The sequence below is a fragment of the Cyprinus carpio genome, chromosome A6 (genome assembly GCF_018340385.1).
Source record: "Cyprinus carpio isolate SPL01 chromosome A6, ASM1834038v1, whole genome shotgun sequence".
Lineage (NCBI taxonomy): Eukaryota > Metazoa > Chordata > Actinopteri > Cypriniformes > Cyprinidae > Cyprinus > Cyprinus carpio.
Window position 1 is genome coordinate 14,109,284 of NC_056577.1, and position 24,371 is coordinate 14,133,654.

The 24,371-nt window shown below is 34.9% G+C and overlaps 1 protein-coding gene across 1 annotated transcript; it reads right to left on the minus strand.

The window, feature by feature from the left end:
* Window positions 1-239: 239 nt before the first annotated feature.
* Window positions 240-22,992, minus strand: LOC109071711 (rhomboid-related protein 3-like). Its single transcript, XM_042758144.1, has 8 exons — window positions 22,834-22,992; window positions 20,839-20,997; window positions 17,580-17,804; window positions 14,136-14,284; window positions 10,942-11,054; window positions 6,321-6,421; window positions 3,311-3,371; window positions 240-2,311 (listed from the first exon to the last, which is right to left on the minus strand). The coding sequence occupies exons 1-8, from the start codon at window positions 22,894-22,896 to the stop codon at window positions 2,040-2,042; spliced, it is 1,143 nt and encodes a 380-aa protein (XP_042614078.1). The 5' UTR covers window positions 22,897-22,992; the 3' UTR covers window positions 240-2,039.
* Window positions 22,993-24,371: the final 1,379 nt, after the last annotated feature.

The window sequence follows — 24,371 nt, forward strand, 5'->3', positions numbered from 1 at the left end:
CCACTAGCTTAGAATTACAACTTAAATTGATTACAAAAGCATAGATTCATATGTACATGGATTCATATGTGATGCATAGGATTCAAACCAGAGAGTATTAACATCAGACAAACAAGTTCTACCTCTGGATGACCCCGTCATTGGATTTTCATATTGGAATATAAGTCTATGTAAAGAGATTTACACTATACACACTAATACAGAACCACTGTATTGATTTACAATGAACGCAAAGAAAATGGCATTTCCAATCACAGATTTTTAATGGACTCTATTATTTACATATCAAATCTACAAAATAGGTGCATGTTAAAATATGCTTGGTAACCTCATTATTTCCGGTCCCATAGCCCTTAACACACAATTCCAGGTTACTTACATTCCAGCATTACATTTTGACACAGTAAGGTCAGCACAATGCAAAACAAAAAGTATACTGGCACTTCAAAAGTATCTTAAACACACAGTTAAATTAGATCAATTTGTTCACAGCATACTAGTATAATCTGGGATTGAAGTACTGGATTAAATAATTTTTAGAAGTTAAAGATTTTATTTAAAGTTTCCTCTTTTCCTGTTAGCTTGAGAAACAATGGCAACACACACTACATGCAGAACAGAGTACACACAAAGCTGTACCAGGATCAGTTTTGCTGTAAAGAATGGCTGTGCACAGAACTGAGAGGAGCTAACCAGTTACTGGAGGCACAGTATTTGAGGTACAGTAGATGTCACACAATCACAATTCATTAAAAAACTACTGCAATACATATTATTATTATATTAAACAGATCAATTTAGTTATTTGTTGCATGTATATCAGCCATTGCCATTAAAAATAAAATACTTGTTTTTTATTATTGAGATGATCAATGATTTGAAATTGAGTTCTGAAAACTCCCTGGTGGTGCTGTTGTTCCACTAACACATGATTCAAATATATAATCAAATATGATTCAATAAATCTAACCAATTGTGCTATTTGTGGTACTGCAAATTACATTTCTTAATAGCAACAAAAAGAATGAACAGTGTCAGTCAGTCAGAGGAGTTTCAATCACAAATGCCAGTGTTTCAGTGTGACGGCTCTACTGATTAGTAAATCGACAGAATGGATATTCAAATAATATTCAAATAATGCAATGTAAAAAGTCAAAAGGGAGAAAAAATAAATAAATTTTACTTCCTTTGGCATAAATGAGAGGTAACCATTCAAGCTAACTAGCTTTCAGTAATATTTCAGTACATCATGAAGACTGTGCTTAAAGTAACAAGTTAGAGACTTTCAAACATGTAGCCTAAAAATTAAAGTACAAACTCTTATTAGAAAGATTATTAATTATCAAGTTAATTACTAATATTTTTAGACATTAGGGAGAAATCTTCTGTTGTAAAGATACATGATTATCAGTAATATAATGTACTATAATCCTTTATTAATTAGATCAATATTGATTTATATTTTAAAGATTGGGAAATTATTTTGCAGACCGCCACTGTGAATGGGACTGCAATTGTTTTTAAACTGACCTTTTAACAGTGAAACATTTATTAGAAAATAACACATTGTTTGTAAAATAGAGATAAATTAATCTAGCTGTTTCCTTGCTACTTCGGTTATTCTTAAATATCTTGTAAAGGTCCTTCACATACAATAAGCTGTAACAGTGCTCTCATTCTACCTCATGTAGTTTATAAAAATACAGAACACATTAAATGTCCACAAAAATACTGATATTTCTCTTTGCTCATGCAACCTCAGATTATGTGCTTTAAAGGAATGTATTCATTCCTTCACCAAATGAAAACCATAGATTCTAAACTCAAGTTTTATTTTGAAATGAATACTCGTGCTATTGTTGACAGCCCTCGGTGGCTGGCAGAAATTATGTAACTGTAAAAGGGATTAACCTTTGGGCTTCTCCGCAAATTTACATTCACCATTGCTCAGAAATAGGAATCTGCTGTTTTATCTGCATGCTTTCACACACACACACACACACACACACACACACACACACACACACACACACTGGGCTTCATGGAGGTGGGGGTAACTTGACATCCAAGAGACTGTAAGCAAAAATGTTCCAAAAGATTCCACATAGGATAAAGAGTGTGTAGACACTGAAGAAGATCCAGAACAAGGACTGTTCCTGCAAACGCTGTTCATAGTTCTGAAGAACCACAATGCCAAGGGTGAGGCCCACTGCCACACCCCCCAGATGGGCCACAAAGCTGGGATTAGGGCATGGCGGGAAGGCTGGGGGATAGAATCGAAGCCAGACGGCACGACCAAACTCCACACTCACTGCAGATACAGAAAGCGATGTGAAGGTTTACATATATTACACATTTCATTAAAAAAAAGACAGCAAATCTTTAATACAGTAAACTGAAAAGTGCACTAAGTAAATGTTTATGTTTATATTTTTATGTTTCTTGAACTTATACATACAGTGGATGCAAAAGGTTTCAGTTATCTGTGTCATTGTAGAAATGTTCTATTTGCAGGTATTTGGTACCTACAATTATTGATAGGCCAAGATAAAGTGAGTAGCATTTAGCTGGTCATCTTATCTTGTAAATCACCTTGTGTACAATAAAATTGTGAGAAAAAATTACTTAATGCAGTTTCATTGATTAGAACAATTCTGCACATAGGCCTACTGTGTCATCCTAGTTCTGGAATAACTGGACTATTACCATGAGTATGCTCTGTTTTGTTTTTGTTCTAGTGTGCATTTTGTTCCCATTTTCCTGCTACTCATTTGTTCCAATAGCTTCTGTTTTAAATTCACACCTGTTCCCTGTTCCACTGATTATTCTCTCTGTGTATTTAAGTTCTTTCTGTTCATTGTTCAGTGTTGTCTGTGATTTTGTGTAGTTTGTGGTGTTGATTTTCTTGGCTAAATAAAGTGTCTATAATTTATTCTGTGTTGTGCATGTGAACTACAACCCCTGACAACTGTTTTAAAATTCTATTTTACATGCTGAATTTAAAGTTAAGCATTGCAAAATTATAAAATGGATTTTTCACATTTACATTATATCTACAACTTTTAAAGATGATATTCATGTAAAAGTTAATCTAAGAATATATAGAGGAAATGAGAATGCACAACTAAATATCCAATAAATAAAAAAAACTCCTCTAAAATCAGCCGATAAGCAATATGGTATATATACATTGTTAACCCCCAAGAATTTACTTAAATAGCATGGTCATGCAATATTTCCAGCACAGAATTACAGTCTCATAAACAAAATACTATTTTAGCATAAATAACATAAAAAAGAGTTTACATACTGCACACTAGAGCCATTGCCATGCGAAAGAGCTTAAACTGACACTTCATCCCTGACCAGTTCTGTGAAGAGAGGGAGAGAAACATAAAAAAAAAATAAAAAACAGGTAGTTAAGAGAGAAAACACTTCAGTATTTGTTCTTAGACAGTTCTGGTGTTGTTCCGGAAAATTGGTTTAGGTACCCCATTTTATCAATGTTGCTTCAGAAGGATATTTGTTCTGGCATTTTCAGTGATGTAGTGACATCTGGCAAAGGGAGCAGCATTAGTATCTGTGATTCTTCAGCTACTTCAAGGTTTGGCTTGCTGTTTTGCAGGTTTTATAAATAATAACCGAGTCAAATTTGATTTGACCTGATGAGAGATAAGTTTTGTTGTAGACATATTATGTGTATTGTGTATTATGTGTACATGGACCATACCATATAACAATGCTGACTCCGTTCTAGTTCTAAAGTTCTATCTGAAATGCTGAGCAAGTACAGAAGGGTTCATTATTTGACTGGAGGGAACTGTGGACAGTCCTGGTGTTAATATTTAATGACTCTGACCAGGTCAGCGCAAAACACCTCCATTCACTTAGAAAGAAGCTCAAAGCTTCGAGCAGTAGCACAGAGGTCTTTGATTGGTCAGTGACAGAGGAGGAGGATCTACAAAGTAGGCAATTATTGTACTGTATTGTTATTTTGAAATGTATATATAAGCAGTAGCGGCCGTGAAGCGGTTTTCTATTATCTATCATTTCACTGTGTGGGGAATTGGCAAATTGGCGCCCCTGCTTGCTGAGAAGGTGCCGTGCACAGAAGCTGTGTGAGAAGGCGAAAGGGGAGCGGGGCGCGGAGCCGGGGACAGTTCACCTCTGGGTCTCTCCCAAATGGAATGGTCAAGGGAGGAATTAGTGGGCTAAAGTCAGTCACACCTCGACTTTCTTTCAAATAACTCACATTTCATTCATAATATTATGAATACAAGCCTATAGTTCCTGCATATTTTTGTTTTTTCTGAATTGTGTGAAATGACTAATAAAAATAGGTAATACAAAACGATTATGTGTTTTTCAAATGTTCTAATGAAGGATATGTGCAATTGAGAAAAATAATTTTCTCTTTCACTTATGTTGTTTAAATAAAATATAACTGTTTGTGCAGAATTATGTGTTGTTGTTTCTCGCCCAGGGTGTAATTCAATGTACCGCCACTGTATATAAATTACACAATGTACTATAAATTGATTCTTTATCGACTGTGATAATGCAAGAGAAAAAACAAAATTATGTTTCTGGGGAAAATTTGGCATTGGTTCTGACCATGCTATTTGGATACTACTGAAGAAAACAGCAACAAGAAGTGACCATAAACTATAAAAAGTATAACGTCTTTATGCAGTGATCAAAACAAATACAGTGCCCTCTACTTATATTGGCACCCTTGGTAAATATGAGCAAAGGCAGCTGTGAAAATAAATCTGCATTGTTTATCTTTTTGATCTTTCATTCAAAAAAATCACAAAATTCTAACCTTTCTTTGAAGTAAAACAATGGAAAGTGGGGGGAAACTCACATAATGAAATTAAGTTTTTCTCCAATGCAAGTTGGCCATAATTATTGGCACCCCTACAAATTCTCATGAGTAAAATAAGTATATTCCCATGTTTTTTAGCACACCAGGGTGACTAGGAGCATGAAATTGTCCAGCTATGACTTCCTGTTCCAAAGGGTTGTAAATAGAAGGACACAAAGGCCAAATTTCCTTAATCGTCCATTACAAAGAGTAAAACCAAAGAATATAGTTCAGTTCAATATGGTACAAATATTCCCTGAAGAGGACGTGTGTCTATATCATCCTAATGCACGGTGAGGAGGTGAGTTTGAGTGGCCAAAAACTCTCCCAGGATCACAGCTGGAGAATTGCAGAGATAAGTTGAGTCTTGGGGTCAGAAAGCTTAAAAAAAATCACATAGTCCCTACTCCTCCTCGCTCATCCAGAAACAAACTCCAGCAAATTCAGTTGTCAGACATGACTGGAACATCAACAGGACTGGCTTCTATGGTCAGATGAAACTAAAATAAAAAATATTTTTGGCAGCAAACCAACTAGATGGGTTTGGTGCAAACAGGGAGAAAAAGTACCGCATGTCCACAGTTAACTATGCAACTAGATCTTTAATGTTGTGGGCCTATTTGGACAATGATCCAAAACAAACATCAAAATCAACACAAAAATGGGTCACTGAGCACAAAATGAAGTTTCTTCCATGGCCGTCACAGTTCCCTGACCTAACCTTTATAGAAAATGAGTGGAGTAAACTGAAGAGAAGAAGCACCAACATAGAGCTGGGAATCTGAAGGATCTGGAGTGATTCTGTATGAAGGATTAGCCTCTGATGTCTTATTAAGAGATCTCCAAACTCATCAGGCATTATAGGAGAAAACTCAGAGCTGTTATCTTGAGAAAAAAGACATTACAATAATTGGGTGCCTATAATTGTGGCCATCATGAACTAGAGAAAAACATTTATTTCATAATAGGAGTTTTTGAATGAAAAATCAAAAGGATAAATGATGCAGATTTATTTTCACAGTCACCTTTGCTCATATTTACCAAGGGTGCCAATATTAGTGGAGTGCACTGTATATATCATATGCATGGCTTAAAGGACGAACCTTGCAATATTTCAGATATTTGATAATCTGTGTCTGAAATAAAGGTGGAAAAAGAGGCAGATGAATCAGGCACATCCACGTCAGAGAGGGTTAATAGCTTGTGACAAGAGACATCAGGCTGAACTTCACACTCATTATTTATCCTGACAGTCTGAGTCATGGGCATCCTGATAATTTTCAAAAGAGATTTTAAACAGGAGCTGAATTAAGACTGAAGTCTATATTCTACACATATAGTACCACTTAGTGTCACCACTGTGATTAATGGATTATTTGATATTTCTAAGCATAATATTGATGCTGAACAATATTCATTTTCAAAATTTTCTATATAGTAATTTCTTGATTACCATGACAACGTTGGCTAGGTGGGCAGAGACCAGAGCGTAGACTCCGCCTGATGAACCAACCACAGGTGCTGTCATGTCAGCCACTGACACAGCCAATGAACCTGCAGGAAGACAGTGTAGACAAAAGTCACCATGACACAAACATGTTCAGGCATCACCAACATTTTCACTCTCTTATAAAGTGGAATTAAAATCATATGAAAGAAAACCATTAACGACTGACCAAATGACATTTGAACTAATGATGGCAAATACGATTTAAAAGCCGGAAAATGGAAAGAGTATCAACGAATGACTTAAAAGCTATTGTAAATTCCTTAAACATTCTGCCTAAAATCTCCTTTTGTGTTTACCAGAAGAAAGAAAATAATGGGGTTGGAATGGGTGTAAATAATTACAAAATTTTAATAAAATTGTGAATATTCCTTAATTTGGGTGTTTTAAATAAAATCAGAACAAATTGAAACCCAATGTACTGTATCAAGGCATCCCTGTGAAGATTTTATATTTTAAGATAAGATATAAGATAACATATTTTTAAAATAGATTGCACAATGTACCATATGTTTATTCTGTTTCAACTCTGTAATGCAATGTAAACACACACACACACACACACACACACACACACACACACACACACACACACACACACACACACACACACACACACACACACACACACACACACACACACAAATGCAAAAAGTTCTGTATCTGGTGAAATTTAGGCACCCATTCTGATAATGTTATTTGGATACTACTGAAGAAAACAGCAACATCAAGTGAACAAGTGTAAAAAGTGTAATGTCTGTATGTGGAGACACGCAACCTCTAATTAATATATCAAGTTTCTCTAGGCAGAGAAAGGCAGTTCCTTGTAAAGATGTAATTATGTACATCCACATTCACACAGAGTGAATACACACATACCACTTCCATGTGCTAATAAAGGAAATTAAATGTGCAGAAGAACTATCAGATTTTAAAAGTTCACTAAAAAAATTAAAATTATGTCATCATTTACTCATCCTCATGTGAGTAAGTCAAAAATGTAAGAACATATTTATGATTGGGGAGAAGCTAATGTAATAAATGTAAGAATGTAAGAATTTAAAAAAAAATATAATGACCATTAATCTGAATATTCGAGACACGTGCCCCTCATGATCTTGTTTTTACATAATAAAGGCACTTCTGTTGCAGAAATATATTGTATTTTAGGCTTCAAAGCTGTTAATATTTTTATTTATTTATTGGTTGATTGATTAATTGATTGATGAAATGAATAAAGATATAAAGATATTGATATAAGATTTTGCATTCTTTACACTCAGTTAGCTTGGTTCAGTCTTTTCTCTTTGTAAAAATGGAAGGTATTTATACAACAATATCCTACCTTTCATTCTTTTCTCTGAAATGCCACTCAGTTTAGGCATAAGATCAGGTAAGTCTTTGTAAAAGTAGTGCAATATAAAATTGGTCAATTTTACAATAACTAGACTGGTTTATATGCTGCAAGCTTCTAACTTCTAAATTCCACCTGTTCTAAAATATTCCAAAAATGTATGTCTAATTTCCCAGCTCTAGGTCTGGGCTGCAGTAAAGTGAAGGCTGGGGTTAAACTCCTCCCTCATGACATCTGCTGCTGATTCTCTGGGAGTACACACACACACACACACACACACACACACACACACACACACACACACACACACACACACACACACACACACACACACACACACACACACACACACACACACACACACACACGCACACAGATATTAGCTGCAAATGTCATTAGGGAGAATGAAATGACATTTCCACTTCAAATAAAACCCTACAGCTGATGGAAAATGCAGGTGGACTTGCCCCCTCCTTTCTTCTCTCCTTTGCTCTCCATCTCTCACACTTTCACTACTTATGTCTCTTCATCTCTAGTTTTCTTGCATCCTCCAGTTTATTTGTTTTTGTTTTTACCTCTCTGTTCCTCTCAGCAGGGGTTATAGACTGTTGTGTGAGGTTTTCTTATGTTGGAAATGCTCGGAGTGTTTGTAGCGTTTAATCAGCTTTCCATTTGTTAATCTTCACAAGTCTGAAAGCACATGGCTAGACATGGAAATAATTATACAAACATGTTTGCTTCTACCCAGTTCACTCATCTGAATAATTTCCAGGATTTTGACTTGATTTATGAGTTTTAAATATTTCCACTTCATTTGTTTAACAAGTAAATTACATAAATTATGAGCAGTTGGAATAAGTGTAATGAACCACGACAAACCAAAATTGAAATTTTACCAGTGAAAATATATATAAAAAATTACAAAACTGATGACTCTTTGAATTTATATTTAATAATTTGTAAAGGTGTGGAAAAAGTTTGCACATGTATCACTAAAATTCAATGCCCAAAATTAGAAACAGGTGGTTAGAATTAGAAACAGAATTAAGAGCAATTAGTAGAAAGAAGGGCAAATTAATAGAACAACAAATAAGATGAAAGTGACTTCAATTAACTAGTCTGGTTAAATTATAAGTCTCATGTCATGATCAAAAGAGCTTATTGAACTCCTGAATGAAGGCTGTTGAGTATTAGCAGTCTGAAAAGGGATGATGAGTGTTTCTCAAAAGATGTATCCTACCCACACCAATCCTTCTGAAGATGCAAGGATAGAGTCCTTCTTAGCATCAAATGCTTGAATGAGACAGTCTAGTAAGTGTGCATGGCTATGGTTACGGAATGAAAATACTAATAAAATTGTAATTTAAAGAATACTTTATATTGAATGTTTTCTTTTTTTTTATTAACTTACTGTATTAATGCAGTCTCCCAGTGCTTTACTAATGCACAGTTTAGCATTATGTGATTCATTTACAAATAACTACATTTTTTTTTGTCTTGCATAACATAATGAAACTGAACAAGCTCAGTGTCGATTCTTTGTTAATTGTTTTTTTGTAAATTGGAACCTATGCAAAGGATTGTGGGCGATTAAAGGATGTGAAGGTTACACCAGATACAACCCTCAAAATAGGCCAAAAGAATGACACAAAATGCAGATAAAGATCCTTCAAATTGAGACGTCCTTTGACATAGCTTGATGACATAGCTAGATATCCAGCCTTAAAAGGATGTGCCCTTCTGTTACAGCCATCTCTAACTTTTTTTTTCACTGTGCCTGGAAATAACCTACAAATGGAGAAGGTTTCAGAGCATTGGTAATCTGTCCAGGCTGGACCATTTCACCAAAACCACCTCAAGAACAGAGCACAAGATGCTTCAGAAAGTCTCAAAGAACCCTAGGATGATATCAAGGCATCTACAAGCAGAAGCATACAATGTAATGTTGCCAGAATGGTCATGTTTTGCACTACATTTGAAAAAGTTCAGTTCTAAGTTAAAAGAGCAAGAAACTTTCCCATGTTCCTATGACTTCCATGACTTAAAAATACCCTTCTTATATGCTATTCTAACATTTTGGAGGGTTAAATGCATTCTAGATCCAAAAACACTTTAATTCTCTGATAATATACAAAGCAGTTTTAGCTCTTTTTTCTAAAATGGTTCAGTTAAGGATCCGGTCTCTCTAAACCAATCCTTTCCGAGCACCTACTCTGCTCTACTCTGCTCTGGCCCAGTCTGTTGTGATTGGTCTACTGCAAACAGTGCATGTCGGAAACTAAACTCCCGTATCTGAATGCAGGCTCAGAAGGCTTCCTCAGCAGTTTTACACATATAGATGTAAAAAAATGTTGCTCCACATTTTATCACTATATTCAAAGTAGCAAGAACGACAGACAGTCTGCATTAATTAACACAATTTTAGGTAATAGTGGGCCCACATTATTTCAAGACAATAATTTGAGTTAGCAGAATGTTACAGCTGTGCACTGGATGTACACATATAAAAAAATACTTATTTTGAATACTTAAATATGTACATAAATGATTAATCTTACTTACAGGTTGTGACTCAGAGGCACAAGATGGTACAAATAAAGGGGGTACTGCTGTATCTTTAGTGAATAAGCATTTTGCAAATCCCATGTTGAGGCAAGATTTGAGAAGCAGTCATCAGTAAAATGATGGGAACACAACAAAAGGTTGGAGTTATACTGCTGTAGTGTCACTGTAAAAATGTATTTTAACAACTGACTCTTTATATCCTCATTCTTTGGGAATACAATACATGCAAAGTGTTTTTTTCTTGCACAGTGCAGAAAACAGCATCTTTTAGATATGGCGACAACACAAACCAAACTCTTCCAGGCCACGACTACAGTTTTTGAGGGTGGGTCAAAGTACACATTGTTCACAGGCAGCCAATGAAGACAATAGGTGGAAATTATGCAAATTTGTAACCTATATCCTGTTTTTGCAGGAAGTAAGGCTGGGATTACTAGTGACATGTTTTAGGCAGTTCAGAATTGGTGCTTATTTTGGGGGACAATACATTTTTCTTTGATCTTTGAAAACCTTTTTGAAACATTCACAAACAGCTACACACTACATGAAAGGTAACATCAGAAAATGCATAATAGGGGAACTTTAAGGAGTTTGCACAAAAAAACAAAAAACAAAAAAACCTTAAAATATATGCTGAGTTTGACTCACCTGCCAGTACACCACACACATACACCAGGCCTATTCTCAAAGCTCCATGGACCATCTCTAATGGGACACCCACCAAAAGCTGCATGGCCATGTTTAGACCCAGGTGTTCAATTCTGAAACATATAAATCAGCCATTAGCACAATTTCAGATGTGTCCGAGGAAGGGGTTAATACTTTTTTTCCTCATTAGATTACAGTGTCTGTATATTTAGTTATTTTCAGTAGTAGCTTGATTTTTACAATTTGGTACACTCCAATTAAAACCTCAGCAATCCATTTCTCACATTACGCTTCTGTTTACCATATTTGATGTGCTCTACATATGTGCACTCATCAATGTTTATACGTGAATAAAAGCCTTAATTAAATCTGTTTATCATATAAAGTAATCATGTCTTTTCAGAAGACTTGGATTACATTGCTCTATTCATTTGGATTACTTTCATGATATCTCAATGTACTTTTTGAAGGTTGTCTGGACTTTTCTACGGGTAACTTTAAATTACGCTATTAGGTTTAATTAAAGGAGAACAGGTTTTCTAATACATTTTTGTTTCTCTACAAGCTCTTGTTTCAATAAACCTTAATTTATGGAAGAACTGAAAATGATGATGCTGTGATCTTAGATAAAAGTTTCAAATACTTTATAATACTTAAAATACTCTGACACATGAGTGACCTAATTCAGGCATGAGTCATTTCCCAATTCCACCCATATTCCAACTCGTTTAGCCCAGCTTTTTTCTAAAGCCCTGATCACTTCACCAACTGCTCTAATTCTCTGACTTTCCAGCACTGCACATGGAAAACTGTTACACTTTATGTCCTTCACATCTACAAAAGTGTACATGACTTTGGCATTTAATAGTGACATATCTGGGTGACAGAGAAACACTTAATTACAGTTAATGTTCCTCATGTCACATACTTGACTCTTCTCAACATTACCAAATGGATCCAATAGAAGCCCAGTGGGGCAAAATCTGGACCCAGATCTAAAATAATAAGAAGCAGGACAAGGTCAGAATAATTATCCTCATAGAACAAGGACCTGAAATTCACTAAGCTTCAGATAACTGGGGCATGTAACTTAAGTCATGGTGTACGATGATCATAGAGAGCTAAAAGAAAGAATCACTGACAGACAGCTTATTCAGGATGCTGATGAAAACACCAGCCCGATAGACAATAGAAACAAAGAATTGAAACTGGAGAGCCTTTAATGAAATGTCTGAACTGAAAATTAACATCTCTGAATGTATTAGCCAATCTTCAGTATAAGCACAATCCAACTTATACAACAAGAGACAGTTCATGTCCCCAGAAACAAAATATAAACGTAACTGAATTACTTATCAGGACAATCTGCATGAATGATTTTAAATTGTGAATGGCTAGGGGTCTGATCTGAAACTGAGTTCTACTTCAACAAAATTCACAGTTTCCAGAATAAAAGATAATTAAATCACTGCTGTGAAAAGATTAAATAAAGGGAACATTTTTAACTGATAAAGCAAGTACACATTTCACTCACACATATAAGACATGCAGTAAAGATAATTCGCCACTCATAAAAAATAAATAAATAAATAAATATAATTTTGTGAAAGTACATTTAGAAAGTGTAAAGATGTGATCCAAAGTATAGTTTACAATTTAAACATTAAAATCCATTTTCTAAGGAATTGCATTAACATGTGGAGTAAAAATTGTCCCAGCAATCTGTTGTGTGGTGAGATATATTAAAAGAATTTCAAGGACAGGATAACACGCGTACAGTAAGTACCCATTTTATTCTGGCATTGACCTTTAAAATGGCTCCAAAACAAAATGATGTTTGATACAACTGCGGATCATCTGAGACCATGAGGATGATATCATGTGGTGTTTAATGCTGCAATGCTGTGACACAGTCTCTGAATGAGTCATGTCCTGCCCACTGCTGCTGATGAAACCAGGTTAGAGAGTGACTTTTGAAAATGCCTGTGTGTTCTCCTATTGAGATTCTGTTGGTGCAACAGACAGAGCGGATCACTAGCTTGGGTTAATGGAGAGATTACTCTGTAGATGATTGTAATATAAAACATTAAACCCCACAGATCACAGCACATCAGGCACATCATAGGGGCTCAAGCTGGGGACACAATCGGGGACATAGGACTTCAATCCCCCATTTCAAGCTGTGGAAATGTGGTTTAATATCATTTTGTGTGTTTGGAAATGTTGCAGTGAGGGTGTACGCATTTCAAAATGCCAGAAAAACAGCTAATCAAAACAGTATCTAAAAATGGCATGAATTAGCAGCAGTGAGCTACATTTTGTGGCTGCAATACTTTTGCATGATTTGAGATACAAATAACTATTTAAATTACAACAGAGAAAAGGGAAATGTATTTGTTAAGCACCATGAAAGCCTGATATACACCTGAGAAATTTTTATTCCTGCTTATTTACAGCTCTCTGTATTCAAATTTGTCAACTTTATTTTTGTGTAATGACCACTAAACTGTTACATACCAGTGGTTTGATGTATCTCATATCACTTAGCAGTCTCTTTCTCTTTTCATGCAATTTTTTTTTTTTTTTTTTTTTTTTACTGTATCCCAAAAGCATTAACTAGAAAATATAATAAATATAAGGCTTGGACAACTCTAATATTTATTTTAATACATATATGCTACAGTAAGCATATATACAATTTAATAGATGGCTATAGGCTCAGAGGACTGTTGCTGGTTTTAGTGGCTATTCATGCAAGTTTGAGTTTAATTCAGTATTTTTTCAGTTTCAAGAAGGTGGATGGTTTTAGGTGGTGTTCATGGTAACGTATGCTACATGCAACGACTAACATGCTCAGGAACAGGTTTCATTGTGGGTAAGAGATCATAAGAGACATGATGATTACTGTATTTTGGCTAGCTAGTATGCAGAAAAGTAACTTCAGTTCAATACTTAATTGCTATTATATAAATTATTATATAATAGTACTATACTATATATAAATTAATATTTTAATGTTGCTGCCAGGATGATTGTAATGGACTATTTTTCTGTAAAAGAAGTTTAAGCTTATCTCACTTTAACATTAAAATAATTTAAAGTCAAATAAATATTTTATGTCCATGTATTGACATAATCATATTAACATAATCAGTCACTGTATCCCGTTATAATATAGCTAGTGTGTAACTCACCCTGCATGCATGAAGATGTAGCTAAGGTAGCGCCAGGCCTGAGCTCTGAGCTGTGGGTGATATGGCAATGGGCCCTTCAGGAAGTATGGTGACGAGACTTGCAGAACCCAGCGGTTAAGTTGTAATCCATAATACATAAAGACAATAACCTGAGGACAATGTGGAAAGTAAAAGGCTGTTACTAATGTGACACTTGTGCTGTGCTTCAAAATATAGTGGCCTGCCTACAGAAGAAGCATTTTAAGTGCACTCTTCACACAGTGGCTGTTCTGAATGGTAGGAAACATAATTATGTTGCCTTAGAAGCTAGTTGTATAATTTTAAGGCAGGATAAGACAAACATACTGTACCATCCAAAAATCAGGGGCCTTTTATGCTCACCAAGGTAGGGTGACCAAACATGCCATTTTCCCATGACATGTCCTGGCCAGGATTTCTATATTGCCTAAAATATCCAGGTTTTGGCTTTGGTTTCCTGTTTTCATACTTAATGAAGGTAATGATCGTTTGACCAATATCATGCTGACATTGTACGTAATCGACCAGTTGTGGTGCGTGAGAAGGTGGGATCTACAGAGAACAGTCAAAGCGATGCAAATACATGTACATATTAGTGTGCGACTTGAAGCAGCACTGAGCATACTGATCGGTGTATGACATCAAAGTACCATGAGAGTGATTCAAAAGCACAAGAAGCCGTCTGCTCTCTAGAGCTCTCACGGTACTTTGTACAACAATTGGTCTGCGCAGCGCAAACAAAGCCAAAACGTGGATATTTTAGGCAATATAGAAATACTGGCCAGGACGTGTCCTGGGAAAATGGCACATTTGTCACCCTACACCAAGGCTGCATGTATTTGATCAAAAATACAGCAAAAACTGTAACATTGAGAAATATTATTACAATTTAAAATAATTTAAAAACCTTTTCTACTTTAATATACTATTAAATTGCAATTCTGTGTCACATGACTCTTCAAGAATCATTCCAATTTGCTGTTTTGTATATTATGTATTAAAGTGATTAGCTCAGTGGAGATGATGAGAAAAATGTTAATGTTAAATTTTAGTAAACATTTAATTCACTACTAAATAATAAAAATATTTATTGTAATTAAACATTTATTATTTTACCCCAAATCTGTGTTTTTATGCTTATTAGAACATTATCTTTAGCTTATCGACGTGTTAATGTCAAACTTAATGAAAATTAATTGCTTTTAATTGACTTTGTCACCTCACACCAAGAAGGTCCCCGGTTCAGGTCTTGGGTGAGCCAGGAGGCCTTTTAATTTAGAGTGAATGTTTTTCTCAGCATGGGTTTTCTCTGGGTACTCCCACAGTCTAAAGTCATGCTGGTCAGATGAATTAGAGACACTACATTGCCAGTAGGTATGAGAGAGAGTGTGAATGTGTGTTATAGGCCTGAGATGAACCAGCCATCTGTCCAGGATGAAAAGGGGGTCTCTGGTGCAGAGCACAGTTTTGAAAGTTCAAGTTTGTAGTGCACTACAACAGAGGTAATTATTCAGCTGCAGCAGCTGCACATGTAGGTATTGAGGCAGCTTACTAGAATCTGTTGAGCTTTAATTCATATTATCTCCTACTGAAAAGTGGGACCTGGTATAAAGATTTGAATATTACTTGCATTTTTACTGGAACTGGAGGAAGACTTTCTATTTAATGACTTTCTATTCATTATTTGTTCATTAATTTGAAATGTGAGTTCAAGCACAGGCATCTGACTAGTGTGCTCTCTAGTGATTTTAATCTATTTAGAACAACAATTTATACAGTATTACATGTTTTAAACTACTATGTACTAACATTTAAATTGATCATTTGATACAGTCTTTCAATTGTGTGTTTACATATTTTACATTACTTTTAAAAATACCTGCATGCAATTACATTTGTACTTAATATCTGCATTTACATGAATAATTACAGAAACTACCATACCCACTGATCTATATAATGACTGGATTGCTCATTGCGTTCTAAACTGCCATTCGGTGTTTGAGCTGCTATCTTACTATTCCCTACAGGCAGACAGCATCATTGACTGACAGCCAAAACACTGACCTAAAATCACCCGATTTGAAGTGTATCAGTCACACAGGATTAGTTTTTAAGATACGTGTATGTAAATTAATTGTTACTTTAGATGTTATCTGCAATGTTTATGTTATTTTTCAGGCAGCATGAGCGATATATTTAAATCATTAGGGTGGGTGTGTCTGCTGCACACTGCTGACACAGGTGACTGATCTAAACAAAATAGATTTCTTTATGTACGTAATTATGCAGGAAATATGTAGCATGAACATATGTCTGGTATTAGTATCAGAAATTGATTTGAATATACAATCAATAATACAATACAAGCCTCTGTTACTTTATTGCTCGATGTTGTATTGAAATTCAGAGCTTCAGTTACCATGCATCATCTTGGAAATAAAGCTTCATGTCTTTAAGTCCGTACTGTATGTAGTTATGTGTATATTTTTAATGTCCTGATTAATCAAATCAAACTCTCCACACAAATTCTATGTTTAAATAGCATTATAGTTTCCATAGCAGTAAAATGTTATGTATAGGCATATATGTTGAATTAATCATTAATTTAACCAAAGTTTAAATCATTACCTGCTTCAAAATGAACAAAATCATTGTTGAAATATAAGCAGTTAGCCTACTGTATGAATAAAAACACTATAACAAAATTACATAAACAGTGAATAACTGTACAAGGCGAATTAAGTTATGTGTGTACAAAGCATAAATCTTCATTCAGATTTCGTAAGCACTTTGTCATTTGAAATGCATATGTTGAAGATTCCGTCCATCTGATGTTCATCATTTTCATCTGATGTTCCCTACAGTAATGTATATGAGCGTAACTTTTTAATAAGCAGGGGAAATTCAGACATTAAACAAATTACCGTTAGCATGGATAGGACATTTGCGTTGTAAGAATGTACAGGGATACTTCAGATATATAAACGCTGACTTGTTAGGTGATATTTTCTCATTAAAATCGTAAGATTTCCTATAAATTCAATAGAATGTAAGGGAATACCAATATGGTGGTGCGGTGGCTTCACTTTTATGACGTCATGAGCAATACGGTTCTCTATTATAGATCAGTGCCCATACACCTTAACCCAACTTTAAACCAAACCCATCTGTAACCTTACCCTTATCCCACCTAAATAGCAGCTTTACAATCCAACATGAACACAATATGTACACTGCACCATTTTTCAACATAAGTATCCTACAGAGTAGTTAAAGTCACCTGATATAAAGTGTCTATAAAGTATCTGCTGTTATGTTTTGAGGTTCAATTAAAAAAAAAAAATACTCATAGAAGTTTTACAGAAGCAGTGGAAAATATATTTTTTTCTTTTGATAATCTTCAATGGTAAAGTTCATTCTTACCTCTGCTATAGTGATGGCCAGCATAAGCCATGGTGGTGGACAGTAGTTGTAACTGTCAAAGTACCACTTGCGGTCCACCTCTCTTGGCAAAGTCTCATAGGCAACGTGACGCACAAGTCTCCGAGACAGACCCAAGCCCACTTCCTCTCTCAGTGCCGAATTCCTGAGCTGCCGACTCCCCTGCAGGATTGCTCGACGGAAGCTGTTTGAACGCTTGTTTCTCACCTGAAAAAAACAAAAACAAAAAAAACAATATGACACAAATTGAACAGTCATGTTTATCAGTGCTTTCATGTAAATATGCATATGATCATGTATCAGTAACCAAGTCAATCAGTATTGGTAGTCCCTCATTCCTGCAGGTTTTTATACACAGGCTGTCAGATACTTTTATATTTATCTGTGAGGGCATTAACTGTAATCCTTAATCTTTATGGATGTTTTTTTTTTCTTCAGAATCTGTGACACCAGGGTTTTTTTTTTTTTGGGGAAATATCCCTGATGTTATTGGTCTATAAGCTGTCTTTCTGTCTTTGACAGTACAACCCATCCTACATCCCACCTAACCTAACCCCCCACCCCCCCACCACCACCAGCCCACTACAGACAGAATGCCACTGTTGTCACTTAGCAACCGATTAAAGATTCCACACTCATCTCCAAGAGCAGCTGTGTAAAAAACAGTGTGTAAGTTATTGCATGTGTGTGTGTTTGTGCGAATGAAACAATGCTGTTCAAACAATATTTTCATTGCTGAGGCAAAAAGCCCTCCTCAAAAACCTGGAATGTTCTTTTATCTCATGCCAGGCTCCTGATCAGGAATACAGGTCATGCATTATGTAAGTTGTTGAAGAGGCCCTGAGAAGGACGAAGACATTTAGTTGGAAAGCCCCTAAAGATGTTGCCTTTGCCATTACATTGGGATCAAATTAAATAGTTTAAAACATGACTAAGCTGACCTACAAAGCTTACAGTTTCACATGATTCATACGGTAAAGCTATAAAAACACTTTACTCTGTTAAATACAGGAAAGAAGCCAACTTTGTGAAAAAATTAAGCTGGAAAATAACAACCACAGACCCCTGCCTAAATAACAGCTCATCTCAAATGAGATTCTGTGGATGAAAATGTGCACACAACCATCTGAAAGCTGTTTCTACTGATGTTACATCAGTACCTGTTTGTTTGATATAGATATACACATGTACACACAAAACAAAATACGTACACACTCTGACCAACTTTGATATGGATTATAGTTCAAAAATTAAGGATCAGTTTTTTTTCATCAATGCTTTCATTCCGCTAGGATTTATTACACTGATCAAAGGTGACAGTCAATGTTGTTCTTAAAAAAAAAAAAAAAAAAAAATATATATATATATATATATATATATATATATATATATATATATATATATATATATATATATGCATCATGGTTTCCTTAAAAAAATGTAAGCAGCACAATCATTTTCAGGTGTGATAATAAGAAATATTTCTTGGGCACAAAACATTATAATATTAGAATGATAATATTAGAATGATTTCTACAGGATCATGTCACAATGAAGGCTTTCAATTTCAACTTCAGTTTTGCCATTGCAGGTATAAACTGCATATTAAAATATATTAAAATAGATATATTCAGAATATTATTGTTTTTACTGTATTTTTCCATTTAAAAGGTATTGTACTTATCCCTTACTGTGGCTTTACTATGGTTCACTGATGGCATCAGATAGTATTACCAGTATAGTATAGTATTGATGGTTTCATATATACTATAATACTGAATAATTATATAATGACAGGTATTTCTCCAAGATAGATGATACTCCAAGATACTTTATAAGGAATACCATTGTTTTTCCAAAAAACAAAACAAAAAATAAAACAACAAAAACAACATGGCACATTTGGTAACACTTTATAATAATGAACATTGAAACATTTATTAACTTAGGTTAACATTAATTTAATAATATGCTGTTGTTCATTATTGCTTAAAGTCATAATTTATTAACTATTGTTAATGTAAATCTGAAAATGTATTTATGTAACATTAATAAACATTGAATGCTGTCAAATTATTCTTCATTTTTTGTTCATGATGACTAATCCATATTCTTAACAACACTCCAGAATTTTTTGTTAGTGAATATGATTAAGTCAAGGAAGATGGAAACATAACCACATAATTATCAAGATGTCAAAGAAATGTTTCTTACTTAAGTTGCTTTCAACCTCACAAACAACCTACATTCTATTAATTTTTTGCTACTGTTACCCATCAGCTTTAATAAAAGATCTCACATTAACAGTTAAAGTCTGTGTGCCATAACTCTTTATTCACACTTTAGACATTCCCCACAAAAACAAACAGACATTAAGTGCTCCCTGGGATGCACTTTTCTGTGGCATAATGATTTGTAGAAGATCTTTGTGTTGGCTGTTTCCATGGAAACCACACAAGGAAAAGTCAGACAATATGGGATTTAGACAGTACACACACAAACTGTGATATCTCTGCCATGTTCTCAACTGTCAGGGCACCATGGTACAGCCAGCTGAAAGACTGTAAGGCTAAAGAATAAAAAAGGATTCTCAGAAAAAGACACAAAGGAGTGGTGCTGCCACACTGTAATTGCTTTCCATTCAATGAACATAATGCTGAAACATGGCTATTAATGCATGTATATAGATGTTTTCATCCCGCCTAGTCTCCCTCTTGCATTTCCTTTCTCCTGTTTTATTCTCATCCCTTGAAATAAAATTTTCATCCACCACTTATTACAATCTGTTATTCCCCTGTATTTCTGTTCTCACATTGCTATAGTGGACAATGAATGAGAGCTGTACAGGAACAATAGATGTATGGAGACCCCAAATGCATGCTCCTCATTCCCTTTGTCCCACTTTCAGATGACCTGTTACAGCCAATCAAAACATAGAATCAAATTCAATGTTTTACTGCATTGCTTTATAGCACTATAGATCTATTATCCAGCCACTGTGGTGAACAATGAGACTCCTTGAAGAGTTGCTGTATGTCTGAAAGAAAGACTGATAGAGAATTTGAAAGAGACAGGGAAAAGGGCAGAAGAGGGTGTGAGATTGAGGATGGGTGGCATTCAGATTTTCCCACAGATTTGAAGGCATTCCCATGCAAGTGGAATGAAATATTCCATGTTTTGGCTTTTAGTTCAGGGTCAGAAGTTCTACAAACCTTACTTCAAGTTCATCTGCAGAACTCACCAGGTTAACAAAATCCTGGTAGCAGATCTTTCCATCAGCATTTATATCAGCCAGGGCAAGAAGAACCTCTAGCTTGTGGGGGTCCAGTTCTGATCCATGAGCTGCAAGCAGGTCTCGGAAACGCTCAGTACTAATGCAGCCTGAATTCTCCTGGTCATACTGAACAAATCACACATGAGAAACAGGAAATTAGAATTTCATCTATTAAATAAGTTAGAAAATAAATATCAGGGATTGCGAAAGTTAATGTGTTAAAATACACTGAATATTGTCATGTTAACACTGCCAAGTCTGCACAGAAGCTGTATCTGAAGTGTCAAAAATACACTTGAAATGCATGATATATAACGTTTTCATAAAACTTGTAGAAATAATTTGCTTAGAAATATTGCTTTCATTTACACAGAACAAAATCTACATCTGAACTGCCTCTGATACTAGGACATTATACTGTAACTGTTCAGGGTGTTTAACAAAAATAGTAATTTGCATTTGCAAATTTATTGGGGCAAAAGTCATAGTTAACAGTCAATGAGATTTGGTCCCCAAACTAAGGCCTGACCATTGGGGCTTACAAACATAAATATTTGTGTTTAGGTAATCAAAATATAAGGATGGTTTAATGACATAATGCCAATAACATAATCTGTAGACAAAGTTCAAAGAGCTCATCGTGTTTTAGTAATTGGTGTCAATGTGTCAGCTCTTCAGGCTTTCAAACATTAGTTCACTGTTTGCTTGGGCAGCTAAGGCCATAAGACCATAGAACAACAGGCTGAAGATTCAGAGTTTGAGCAGCAAGCAGTCTTGGAAACCCTTTAGTGCACATGCAAACATTAACACACACACACACACACACACACACACACACACACTCGCACTTGCACACACACACACACACACACACACACACACACACACACACACACACACACAACACACACACACACACACACACACACACACACACACACACACACACACACACACACACTTTCATTTCTCCCACTGAATGGGAACATTAACGCTTTAAATGTATGCCAACCTGTCATGTCAATGCAAAACATTCTGCAATGTCATTTAAGTGATACTATAAACAATTGCAGAGATTGGTAGGCAAATGGACTTTACTGTACAACCTAATCAACCACTCATACTTTACCAAGTATTACACTAATTTTACCACAGGTGGGGCATGTGGATTACCTAGAACCCTAAAATCATTTTCATAGACTTATTTTCTTTCTTTCGTTTTCTTTTCTTTTTCTTTTCCTCTTTTTTTTATTATTTATATAACAAAATAAAAACATTAAATTAATACATTCATTCCAAAATAATAAAAATAATTTCTAATTATTACATTAATTATTAATAATGAATAATTTTATAACATTCAAACAATTCATGTTATAATTATTACATTAAATAACATAATATAGTTCATTAGGATGTTTACGGATGCCAAGTAACACTGCAACCATGTGCACTGATATGGAACAGGGTGTCCATTCCTGCTCCTGGAGGGCCAACATCCTGCAGATTTTAGCTCCAACCAGCTCCAACACACTTTCACAGAAGTTTTTGTTAATCCTGAAAACCTTGATTAGCTGATTTAGGCATGTTTAGTTAAGGCTGGAGGACATTCTGCAGGAAGTGGCCCTACAGGAACAGGTTTTGACACCCCTGACATGGGGTCACATGTGTGCATTTATAGTCAATGACTTCAAACTTGGCTTATCCATTCAGAATTTAGAGACTATCTGTTTGGTTGCACTTTATTTTACAGTACGAGCACTTACATGTAATTACAGTGTACTAACCTAAGAAAGTACTTGGCAATATACAGTAACTGCATGGTTAGAGTTGTACTTGCGGAACAGGACTATAAAATAATATGCCACCATCTATAGATAACTAGGAATAATATGAGAGAAAATATTTCCACTGTTATTCAGACATACAAACACACAACAGCCTCTCTAAAGATTCACCCACCTTCTCTTGAATGATCTCTGCTAACTTCTGCGAGCTGTTAATTTTGTCCACACAAGTTTTCATGTTATGATCTGTTCCTGTCCCACACTGTCCCCATAGAGGGAGAGAGTGAGAAGCTGGACATAGACTAATCTCTACCCACTGGGGATTTACAGCTCAGACCCCCACCCCCAGAATACACACAACAAACACCCACCACAAACTCCACCCTCAAACCCTTAGCCTACATTCTTAGTACCCGATCACAAATAAACACACTCTCTGCCGTGGAGAAGAAAACACATACATTCATGGTGCCATACACATGAACTATTTTTAGTAAACTGGCAAACAGACAGAGATGAGAAGATCCAGCTCCAACAATGGGGTTGAGATGGTCTAGTTTATTCTGCCTTCTTACCTAATTTTACGTCACACACATACATACTCTCTCTGCTGAGCCTGCACATGCAAAAAAATATAACAGATGAATCTCACAAAATGACTCAACTTAATGTAAGTGTGCTAAGTCCTTTCCTAAAATATCATTTCACACCATTGTTGGTAACACTTTATAATAACTGCACACTATTAATCATTAATTAAGCATTGGTAAACAGATAATTCATAATTTATAAAGCATTAATAGACATTAATAAGCAGTTTATAAATACAGATATAAATGCTTTATTCTTGATTTAAAAGCATATCTATGTGTTTAATAATTTAATTGTAATACTTTATTCATGATCAATTTATCATTTCTCAATGAAGTATAGCAATATTTACAAACCAGTTATTTAGGAGTTGCCAGTGATTCATATCATCACAAGAAATTGTAAGTAAATGTAGTAAATTCAGGTAGTTATAAAGCATTTAGTAGTGGTCAGTTAACTATTTATGTGAGCTCATCTAAAGTGAGGACTAGTTATGCCTTGTAAAACATTTATAAAGGATATTTAAAGTCTCAGTTATCTTCTAAACAGGAAAAGGAAACAAACACAACAAAGTGACACAGAACATAGAAATATTAACAGCCTTTAAATCTCATTTAAAATGCTTTACAAGGCATAAATAAAAAAAAAGCTTTACAAGGCATAAATAGTCCTCACTTTAGATGAGCTCACATAAATAGTTAACTAACAACTACATACAGTATGTTTTACAACTACCTGAATTAACCCTGAATTACAGTAGAAATACATGTTAATAAACCATTTATGAACACTCTAAGTAACTATTACTATATGTCTGAATAATAAGATGTATGAATGCACATTTAAATAGTTTATTAATCATTTACTTACAATTTCTAAGTGATCTTATGAACCACTGACAACTCCTTAATAACTGATGTGTAAATAATGCTATACTTAATTTAGAAATGATAAATTGATCATTAATAAAGTATGAAAAAACAATTATTAAATACATTATAGATATGCTTTTAAATCAAGTATAAAGCATTTATATCTGTATTTATAAACTGCTTATTAATGTCTATTAATGCTTTATAAATGATGAATTAACTGTTTCCTAATGCTTAACTAATGATTGAT